The following is a 12,033-nucleotide window of genomic DNA, read 5'->3' as shown; positions in this document are numbered from 1 at the left end:
AGTGTGTATCCATTGTTTTCAGTGCCATGATGTCCTTGAGGAGTAGATTCAATGCATGAGCAGCACAGCCAATGGGTGTAATGTGAGGGTAGGACTCCTCCACTTTGGACCAAGCCACCTTCATGTTCGCAGCATTGTCTATCACCAGTGCAAATCTGTGGTTCAAGGTCATGGATGACTGCCTTCAGCTCATCTGCAATGTAGAGACCGGTGTGTCTGTTGTCCCTTGTGTCTGTGCTCTTGTAGAATACTGGTTGAGGGGTGGAGATGTAGTTAATTATTCCTTGCCCACGAACATTCGACCACCCAGCAGCGATGACTGCAAAACAGTCTGCTTTCTCTATGTTTTGCTTGACCTTCACTTGAACTCTGTTGAACTCTGTTGAACTCTGTTGAACTCTGTTGAACTCTGGATCCAGCAAATGAGTAGATAAAGCATGTCTGGTTGGAGGGGTGTATGCTGGGCAAAGAACATTCAGAAATCTCTTCCAATACACATTGCCTGTGAGCATCAGAGGTGAACCAGTTGCATACACAGATCGAGCAAGACATTCACCAGTATTTCTCTGATTACATTCCTCCCTTGAGTCAAAAAAAACTACTGATTCCAGGAGGACCATGAGCTGTTGCTATTGATAAGGTGTCTGATTCATAATTTTCACCTCGAATAGAAGTAGAGGGACTTTTGTCAGTGGTTGCTTGTTGTGAGCGCTGATGGAACTTAATGCACTTGGCCAGATGATTCTGCAGATTTGTTGCATTCTTCACATATGATTTGGCACATTATTTGCAAATGTACACAGCTTTTTCTTCTACATTAGCTGCAGTGAAATGTCTCCACACATCAGATAGTGCCCTTGGCATTTTCCTGTAAATACAAGAAAAATGTTATTTTAAATAAACAAATACAATTCCATGTACAGATAAATAGTTAAGCAGTTAGATTAATTAACTCATTTGTAAGATAAATGTTTTAAAAGGAAACATGTATGGAAACAGGTGAATTAACACTCCTCAGTTAGCAGGCTCAAGCAAGCTAAAACCCACATGTTAACAATTTATGCTGGTTAGTTTTTGCTACCAAGTTAGAAATGATTTAAACTCACTTTGCTGTTTTTATTTTATTTTTTTATTTTACCTTTATTTAACACGAATCAAAGTTTTTGTCACGTGCGCCGAATACAACAGGTTAAGACCTTATAGTAAAATGCTTACTTAAGGCTCTAACCAATAGAGCAAAAAAGGTATTAGGTGAACAATAGGTAAGTAAAGAAATAAAAACAAGTGAAAAACAGTAGCAAGGCTATATACAGTGGCGAGGCTATAAAAGTAGCAAGGCTACATACAGACACCGGTTAGTCAGGCTGATTGAGGTAGTATGTACATGTTAAAGTGACTGCATATATGATGAACAGAGAGTAGCAGTAGCGTAAAGAGGGGTTGGCGGGTGGCAGGACACAATGCAGATAGCCCGGTTAGCCAATGTGCGGGAGCACTGGTTGGTCGGGCCAATTGAGGTAGTATGTACATATATAGATGAATGTATAGTTAAAGTGACTGTGCATATATGATAAACAGAGAGTAGCAGCAGCGTAAAAGACGGGTTGGGGGCACACAATGAAAATAGTCCGGGTAGCCATTTGATTACCTGTTCAGGAGTCTTATGGCTTGGGGGTAAAAACTGTTGAGAAGCCTTTTTGTCTTAGACTTGGCACTCCTTTACCGCTTGCCATGCGGTAGTAGAGAGAAGAGTCTATGACTGGGGTGGCTGGGTCTTTGTCAATTTTTAGGGCCTTCCTCTGACACCACCTGGTGTAGAGGTCCTGGATGGCAGACAGCTTAGCCCCAGTGATGTACTGGGCCGTACGCACTACCCTCTGTAGTGCCTTGTGGTCGGAGGCCGAGCAATTGCCGTACCAGGCAGTGATGCAACCAGTCAAGATGCTCTCGATGTTGCAACTTGGCAAGTCAGTTCAGAACAAATTCTTATTTTCAATGACACCCTAGGAACAGTGGGTTCACTGCCTTATTCAGGGGCAGAACAACATTTTTTTTACCTTCTCAGCTCAGGGATTCGATCTTGCAACCTTTCGGTTGCTAGTCCAACACTCTAACCCCTAAGCTATCTGACGCCCCATAGGCTACTATTTATTAGTTAACAAAAAATGATGTATGTCATATAAAATATATTCACCCCACCCAGTATTGTAATCAAAACTTACCAGAAAGCATGTAGTCCTTGGCTCAGACAGTGTAGTAGTGTGGGCTCAATAGCATCTCATTAGTGTGCAAGATCTTGAGAATCAGCTGTACATGTGATGGAAAAGTGCACTGCACATGTGATGGAAGAATGCACTGTGCATGCAGAGGGTTGCAATTCCATTGAATTGGGGATAGTTTAACCAAAATATGCCACAAGACCTAGAATTGCCTTATGTGTATCCCACATAAAATGGTTCACTGTTGTAAGCTAACTTTTTTGATGAATTTGAGCTAAATTCCAAAAATTCCCAGGCTTTACTACCCATGGAAAATTTCTGGAAAAATTCAGTCAGACAGTTTCTGACCCTTTGCAACCCTACTCAGAGCTACAGAATGTTATATCTTACACTACAGTTGAGGAACAATGGGAAAGTAATTTTGCTTTGAAAGTTGATAAACTTGTAAACTCACTTTTGAGAAAATTGTCTTTGAATGTTTTGGTACTACTACTGGAGAGCCCTTCTTTGTCTACCCACACCCATTCAGCATTTCTTAAACTTCATCCCCACCCATCTCTTTAAGGGTTGATCCGGGCGTTCTGTACACACAGCAGTCAAGCACCCAAGCTAACTTGCTAGTTACTTCCAGATACAAATGAGAGAACAGCACACTGAACATTACTTGCCCTAGCAGAGCTGGTTAGGCTGTTATGTTATCTAGAGCGTTGGTGACTTCAACTGTGCTGTCAGATTGTCCGTTTGAAATGCTCTGAATTTACTCAGAGAGTTCAGAGCGCGCAATGGATGCACAATTCTGCGCTCCGGCACACTCAGACAAGAGTATTTTGTTAAAACACGTAGCTAGGTAGGTAAACAATGAACCATAATCCCAACTCATGATGTTAACTACCCTACATGAATCTGCAAGTAGCTAACCAACCAGGTTCAATATTAGCTAGCTTAGTCAAGCTAATTTCTTTGAGATACAAAGAATAAGGTCATACACGTAATGTTAGCTAGCGAGCCAGCCAGCTAACTTTAGCTAGCTAACAGTACACCTTAACTTGAAATTACACTACTTTGTCAATTTGAAATGTGTAATATCTGAAAATGTAGCTAGCTAGACTATATTACACATATACATCATGGATGGATGCGTCTCCTGTGCCAAAAAAAACATTTTGATAAAAGTAAAAAAAGTTTACGTTCAAACGGCGCTCCTGTGAAGAAGTTACCTGCGACATATGCCTAGTTTCCTGAAACGGGTCACAAATGTCATTCCCATTCATCATGTTAACTTTACATATAGAAAATGTAATTTGTCCTTAACGTTAAGCTTTTTACACATTCTTCTAGAAGTTTAAGATAATTTATTACATGGTGGTATCTATCCCAACAATGGGATTTACATAGGCTTTAAGGGACCTCATACACTTCTGTAAGCCTCATTGAACAACAAAAATGTTCAACCTTAACGTGACAACTATACAACAGAACAGATGAACAGGAATGACATTTACTCTCACAGGTGGGTAAAAAGAATAATCTGAAACCCACACCTCTACTAAACTACACGACCAGTCTTCTGATCTGACACGCTGGGTCATATCTCAATAACCCAGCACCAATAACCCAGTATCAACAATGGAACCTTTCTATTTTTAAAGAAAACAACTCAACTAAGTGACCCAACGCCTGCAAATCAGCAGTTGGGTCAACCAAACAACCCAGAATATTTTAGTGTACTGCATTCCCTACCTCCCTCGTGTTGTTTTGTCAGTTACACTGTCTGCAAGCTTTTGTATTACTTTTGTTGCAATAGAAAAACAGACATATTTTCATGACAAGAAGTGAATTGCAGCAAAGCAAAGCTTGCAATTATTTTCTTTCTAAATTGCTATAGCTTTACTACTCCATCCAGCTGTATCAAACATTGACTTTGGAACATCAACTGTAGTGTTTTATGTAGTAGTTATTAGGGGATTTGGCTTTTCTTGGTTGAGTTGCTGTTCCATGTCGTTTTTATCTATATTTGATGACACTGTCGTTTTGTATTATAATGGTTTTGAGTAAACATTTGTCTTGTGTCTTTCTGTTGCGCTATGGTGGCAATCTAACTGGTTCTCTCTCCCACTTCTTGCAGTCCAATATAAAGCAGTGAATGGTCCCCGGGCGCCCAAGGTGACCATGATGCCTACCACCGCTGTGGGAAAGAAGCTGGATCTCTCCACACTGACAGAGGAGGAGGCCCAGCACGTGTTTCAGGTCGTCCAGAGAGACTTTGACTTGAGGAAGAAAGAGGAGGACAGACTGGGGTAGGCAAACCCCTTTTCATTTGATATATTATTGATCCTTTTGTTTTTCCTTTTATTTGAACATAGAGGTTTGTTGGTTCCCAAAAAAAACACATCTCTACTTTGTTGAAATGAAAGCAAACATTACCAAGAGCTGGACTCGTAATAAAGGCAGGGGCTCTCTTATATGTTTCAATTTAAGAAGTTTGTTGTTTTTTTGTTGCCAAATTATTGGTTTGATTTCAGTATGTTATATTGAAGTAGTATGCAAATATTATGCATATTGGATCATATTTGCTATTCATCACTATTCTGTCTACCAGTGACTGATCTCGCCTAAGAATTAACAATGTCATATCTTAGTAACAATCTAATTGAGTTACTGGATATGTTGAAATGTCAGAGGTTTACTGCTCTGTAATTTGGAACAGCAACTTTAAAGATCACTTACCATGCAGGATCAATCAGTTATTCATTTCATGTCATTATTTTTGATACATTTGACCATATATCGGAGTCTATAGACATGCCATAAAATTGGAATAGGGATTATCACTCCACTTTGTTGAGGGAAACATTCTTTCTACCCAGAGAATAGCAGAGTTGGGTCCAGCTGACAAAGGCTACTTTTGAATATATCCACCATTGAATTTACACTGTGTGACCACGTAGATTAATAGTGTAGATTAGTGCAGATCGGGATATTTTGTTGGTTCAGACGGCTCTCTCTCCAGGAGACGTGTTAATCCGTCTCATTTTAATTGCAGTTTTCTGTAGACTGGGATTAGGAGTGACCTCAAGGTTCACATCAGAGTCAAATGCATTATACAGTACATACGGTACATACTTGTTGTTCCCTTAACTCCCTCTGATGATGTCAACCAAGCGTTTTAGACTAACGTGAAATTAACTAAAACCTTGACGCCTGTGATGGTCTTTGATTTCAGGCAAGACCAAAATTGAATTTTTCAAATCCAGTTTGATTTCCATGTTGATACAATGATAATCCTACAATGTTAACAAGACGTTAAAGCAATGTCCTTTCAACCTGTTTGTACCCAGTGGGTAGGCATGATAGTAAACACTGATACAGGGCCTTTATATATCTAAGCTCTACTGGGATGCCTGGTAGTGAGCCACAGATCACATGACCTGTTCTGTAGCCCAGCTGTGTAATGCCAGATAATTGACACATTCCTGATGTCCCAGTGTGTTTTTCTCTGGTAGAGATGGAGTCTACTAGTCAGCTGATTGGGCAGTTCATGATATTATTCCATAAAGACAAGGTTGCATGATCCAATTGTGGTTTGACACTCACATTTGTTCCACTTGAAGGTTCACCTCACTTGTATGGTTTGGCGTTAATTAAACAAAATATGTCAAACACCTTAGAACATTTTACAAAAATACCCTCCTATATCATAAAAAGGCAACCAATTGGTAAAAAAAAATATTGTTTTACTTGTGGTAAGATGCATTGATTCTCATAGGAGTCAGGTCAGAGCTAGCAATGTTATGAAGAGCATTGACTCTCCCTTCTCACGCTGTGTGGGTTTCTAGGTAATGAGTCTCAGGACTATCTGTGCCATGCAGGAGTCAGCAGACGATGTGGACTATGTCCAGACTCCGGGAGGCACTGCTCGGCCTAGCCCGGCCATCACATGACTCTCTGGAGCGCCTCTGATGGTAGGGAGAGATAAGCATGGTGGGATGGGGATAATGGGACCTTCCCTGGCTGTGTCGTGGATTAGTTCTGCTGGGTCAAGTCTAAATCTTGCTCATCCAATATGCAGAATTGGACAAAGTTCCATGTAACCGCTGGTCCAGGGTCAGATTTGTTTTGATCCTCGTAATGGTGAAGGATAGGATCTATTGTTGAATAATCGGTTAGTCAGTCGTTTTGAATCTAATGAACTACTAATTGCATGAATGTGTTACTCAAAGGGATGCACTGTGCTTATGATGTGTTCAAACGCCATGCAAGACGGATTCATGCAAAGGGTTTATGCAACGGTATTGACCTACCTTCGATTTTGCTTAATGCCTTACCTTTGTTTCTTTACCTCTCCCAATATGCAGTATGCAGATCCTAAACCAACCACTTGGATTTACACTTTTTGACATCACATCTAGGCCTCTGATGGAGTATATACCATGTTGGATTCCTACGTGACTCCAGTTGATCAGCAAACAATCAATCCTGGATCATCCGTGGATCACTATCACTTAGTAGCCTAATATAATTGTGGACAACATGCTATGTCTGATCACACCAGAGAGGTATCCTACAAAGCAAGCTATATCTACTCAGGGTTTTCTAACGCTAACCAGCTTCAGTTAGCTTCACATTCCAGCTCCGGCTTCATCCATACTACGACAGTGGATATTGCTCGTCCGCCTGCCTCTGACTCTAGCAGGCTTGTAACTGCGCGTGCATGTTGCACATTGCTAGTCGAACGCCAAACTCTTCATTGAGACAATGTTGAAACATTAATCCAAGGGCGAATCAGTGCCACATATTCATTTGTGCCGAAATCAAAATGAAAATAAAAGTTATATTGCAAATTCAGCAGGCTATGGTGTGAAATAGGCTTTTAGAAGTGCTGTCCTTATGTTATTACTTCTCAACTTGTGTACTTATCAATCCACAAGCACATCGATACAATTATTTTATTAAGTCGTACAAAAAGTGTTACTGTGCGTGAAGTTTAAAATACATTGTCATTACTAAAATGTGTAATGGGATATATTTTAATACTAAAACATTTAACACCCTTTTTTAATTTATTAATAAAAATATTCAATCAGTCGTCTTCCTCAAATGAAGGGGATGATGACGTCATCTTTGCAAGAGGGAGGGGATCTGATTTCATTGATCCTTAACTTATGGCTCAGTCATTTCATTCAGGATAAGTGGAGTTCAGTGGCGGCCAGTGCCGTTTAAAATGAGCATGGCCTTATTTCTATTACAGCATATTGGATGACTCTCATTCATATTCCATTCACCCAGTTTAATGTAACAGCAATAGGTTTAGGCTACTACATGATACTCAAATTTCCCCTATACCCATCATTAGGTTGCTACAATCTAGCCTATGAATGAAAGCATACAACGCAGGTGAACATAGGTCGAGAGACAAATTTGATGTGCTTTCTAAATGTTCCATTGCCATACTGGCTGGAAACGTTCTTGTCCCTTGCTTGCTAGCTAGCCAACTACGGCTAACTTACTGTCACATCAAACAGTGCAGACAGAATAACAACAGTAGCTGCATTTGCATTTGTTTTAGCTGTTTTCTAGTGACATTTATTTGGATATATCCATACAATGAGCTAATGAGGCCAGGCGATTTCGATTTCACATTAGAAAATGTGCTCTCTCGTCAGGAGAGTGTTGTGTCATTGGAGCTAGCCAACAACACAGTTTACACAAACAATAATGTAATTATTAGTCCAACAGTTGCAAACAAGTGTTTCTATTGGACAAATTCAGGTATTTTTATCCCTGTTTTGTTCCGTTTGCTTCCGTTTAAGAAATGTTTTTCAACAGAATCAGAATGAATACACCCCTGATCACGCGTAAACAGAGTTCCCTTTCATAACAGCCACATTGTATTCCTTCTTTTCCCTTCGCTTGTGGACTTCAATGCACAACATATCAGCTGTATGTGACCAGGCGAGAGAACCTTTCCAAGCCAAACCTCTACAAACAGCCTACAATGTCATAGTCAGCATAGCTAATAGAACTAACACGTCGGTAAACCTGCTACAATCATGCAGTAATGTTAGTGTACAGTCAGTAAGCAGTTACACCGGCGAGCCCCAGTGGCAATAAATTAGTAATACCAAAAGCTTAACGTTACGTTGACTTGGAAGAGTTCCAGTGTTGTGTTGGAAAGTCATAGGCAGCTAGCTAACATAGCATCCCTCTGTTTGAGCAGGGTGTTTCAGTAGGTTAAACTAGCTAGCCGCATTTGCTAGCTAAGTACAGTTGAAGTTGGAAGTTTACATACACTTAGGTTGGAGTCATTACAACTCTTTTTTCAACCACTCCACAAATTTCTTGTTTACAAACTATAGTTTTGGCATGTCGGTTAGGACATCTACTTTGTGCATGACACAAGTTATTTTTCAAACAATTGTTTACAGACAGATTATTTCACTTATAATTCACTGTATCACAATTTCAGTGGGTCAGAAGTTTACAATACACTAAGTTGACTGTGCCTTTAAACAGCTCGGAAAATTCCAGAAAAAGATGTCATGGCTTTAGAAGCTTCTGATAGGTTAATTGACATCATTTGAGTCAATTGGAGGTGTACATGTGGATGTATTTCAAGGCCTACCTTCAAACTCAGTGCCTCTTTGCTTGACATCATGTGAAAATCTAAATAAATCAGCCAAGACCTAAGAAAAAAATGTAGATCCCCAAAAGTCTGGTCCATACTTGGGATCACTTTCCAAACGCCTGAAGGTACCACGTTCATCTGTACAAACAATAGTACGCAATTATAAACACCATGGGACCACGGAGCTGTCGTACTGCTCAGGAAGGAGACGCGTTCTGTCTCCTAGAGATGAACGTACTTTGGTGCGAAAAGTGCAAATCAATCCCAGAACAGCAAAGGACCTTGTGAAGATGCTGGAGGAAACAGGAACAAAAGTATCTATATCTATTCTACCCTGCCTTTCTAAGGTCTTCGAAAGCCAAGTTAACAAACAGATTACCGACCATTCCGAATCCCACCGTACCTTCTCCGCTATGCAATCTGGTTTCAGAGCTGGTCATGGGTGCACCTCAGCCACGCTCAAGGTCCTAAACGATATCATAACCGCCATCGATAAGAGACATTACTGTGCAGCTGTATTCATCGACCTGACTAAGGCTTTCAACTCTGTCAATCACAACATTCTTATTGGCAGACTCAACAGCCTTGGTTTCTCAAATGATTGCCTCGCCTGGTTCACCAACTACTTATTTGATAGAGTTCAGTGTGTCAAATCGGAGGGCCTGTTGTCCAGACCTCTGGCAGTCTCTATGGGGGTGCCACAGGGTTCAATTCTCGGGCCGACTCTCTTCTCTGTATACATCAATGATGTCGCTCTTGCTGCTGGTGTTTCTTTGATCCACCTCTACGCAGACGACACCATTCTGTATATCTCTGGCCCTTTTTTGGACACTGTTAACTAACCTCCAGATGAGCTTCAATGCCATACAACTCTCCTTCCGTGGCCTCCAACTGGTCTTAAATGCAATTAAAACTAAATGCATGCTCTTCAACCGATCACTGCCCGCACCTGCCCGCCTGTCCAGCATCACTACTCTGGACGGTTCTGACTTACAATATGTGGACAACTACAAATACCTAGGTGTCTGGTTAGACTAAACTCTCCTTCCAGACTCACATTAAACATCTCCAATCCAAAATGAAATCTAGAATCGGCTTCCTATTCCGCAATAAAGCATCCTTCACTCATGCTGCCAAACATACCCTCGTAAAACAAGACCATCCTACCGATCCTCGACTTTGTCGATGTCATTTACAAAATAGCCTCCAACACTCTACTCAATAAATTGGATGCAGTCTATGACAGTGCCATCCGTTTTGTCACCAAAGCCCCATATACTACCCACCACTGTGACCTGTATGCTCTCGTTGGCTGGCCCTCGCTTCATACTCGTCGCCAAACTCACTGGCTCCATCTACAAGTCTTTGCTAGGTAAAGGCCTGCCTTATCTCAGCTCACTGGTCACCATTGCAGCACCCACCCCCAAAGCCAATTCTTCCTTTGGCCGCCTCTCCTTCCAGTTCTCTGCTGCCAATGACTGGAACGAACTGCAAAAATCACTGAAGCTGGAGACTCTTCACTCCCTCACTAGATTTAAGCACCAGCTGTCACTGCACCTGTACATAGCTCATCTGTAAATAGCCCATCCAATCTACCTCATCCCCATACTGTATTTATTTATTTATCTTGCTCCTTTGCACCACAGTATCTCTACTTGCACATTCATCTTCTGCACATTCTACCATTCCATTGTTTAATTGCTATATTGTAATTACTTTGCCACCACGGCCTATTTATTGCCTTACCTCTCTTATCCTACCTCATTTGCACATGCTGTATATAGATTTTTCTACTGTATGTTTGTTTATTCCATGTGTAACTCTGTGTTGTTTTATGTGTCGAACTGCTTTGCTTTATCTTGGCCAGGTCGCAGTTGCAAATGAGAACTTGTTCTCAACTAGCCTACCTGGTTAAATAAAGGTGAAATAAAATAAAAATATATATTTTTTAAATCCACAGTAAAACGAGTCCTATATCGACATAACCTGAAAGGCCGCTCAGCAAGGAAGAAGCCTTGCTCCAAATCCACCATAAAAACAACAGACTACGGTTTGCAACTGCACATGAGGACAAAGAACATACTTTTTGGAGAAATGTCCTCTGGTTTGATGAAACAAAAATGGAACTGTTTGGCCATAATGACCATCGTTATGTTTGGAGGATGAAGGGGGAGGCTTGCAAGCCAAAGAACACGGGGGTGGCAGCATCATGTTGTGGGGGTGCTTTGCAGCAGGAGGGGCTGGTGCACTTCACAAAATAGATGGCATCATGGAGGAAAATTATGTGGATATATTGAAGCAACATCTCAAGACATCAGTCAGGAAGTTAAAGCTTGGTCGCAAATGCGTCTTCCAAATGGACAATGACCCCAAGCATACTTCCAAAGTTGTGGCAAAATGGCTTACGGAAAACAAAGTCAAGGTATTGGAGTGGCCATCACAAAGCCCTGACCTCAAACCTATAGAAAATCTGTGGGCAGAACTAAAGCGTGTGCGATTAAGGAGGCCCACAAACCTGACTCCGTTACACCAGCTCTGTGGGCCAAAATTCACCCAACTTATTGTGGGAAGCTTGTGGAAGGCTACACAAAACTTTTGACCCAAGTTAAACAATTTAAAGGCAATGCTACCAAATACGAATTGAGTGTATTTAAACCTCTGACCCACTGGGAATGTGATGAAAGAAATATAAGCTGAAATAAATCATTCTCTACTATTATTCTGACATTTCACATTCTTAAAATAAAGTGGTGATCCTAACTGACCTAAAACAGGGAATTCTTACTTGGATTAAATGTCAGGAATTGTGAAAAACTGAGTTTAAATGTATTTGGCTAAGGTGTATGTAAACTTCCGACTTCAACTTTAAGTGAAATTGAAAGTGAAAAAAATGACTCTCTCTCTATTTCTCTCTAGCTTCTCCTTCATTTTGTTCAAAACTGTTCAACTTTTGTTCAACTATTGTCTTTCTCTCACCACATTTTTTCACCACACTGCAGTGCTAGCTAGCTCTAGCTTATGCTTTTACTACTAGATTCATTCTCTGATTGTTTGATTGGGTGGACAACATGTCAGTTAATTCTGCAAGAGCTCTGATAGGCTGGAGGACGTCCTCCGGAAGTTGTCATAATTACTGTGTAAGTCTATGGAAGGGGGTGAGAACCATGAACCTCCTAGGTTTTGTATTGA

The 12,033-nt window shown here is 40.8% G+C and overlaps 1 protein-coding gene across 1 annotated transcript in view; it reads left to right on the top strand.

Annotated features, from left to right (window-relative positions):
* Positions 1–4,388: 4,388 nt before the first annotated feature.
* Positions 4,389–12,033, top strand: part of LOC120064045 (melanophilin-like) — a 94,087-nt gene continuing 86,442 nt past the window's right edge. The window contains 1 exon segment of the mRNA XM_039014356.1: positions 4,389–4,516. Coding sequence (XP_038870284.1) covers positions 4,389–4,516 — 128 coding nt within the window.

This window comes from Salvelinus namaycush, chromosome 19 (genome assembly GCF_016432855.1).
Source record: "Salvelinus namaycush isolate Seneca chromosome 19, SaNama_1.0, whole genome shotgun sequence".
Taxonomy (NCBI): Eukaryota; Metazoa; Chordata; class Actinopteri; order Salmoniformes; family Salmonidae; genus Salvelinus; species Salvelinus namaycush.
This window is presented reverse-complemented; position numbering and strand designations above follow the sequence as displayed.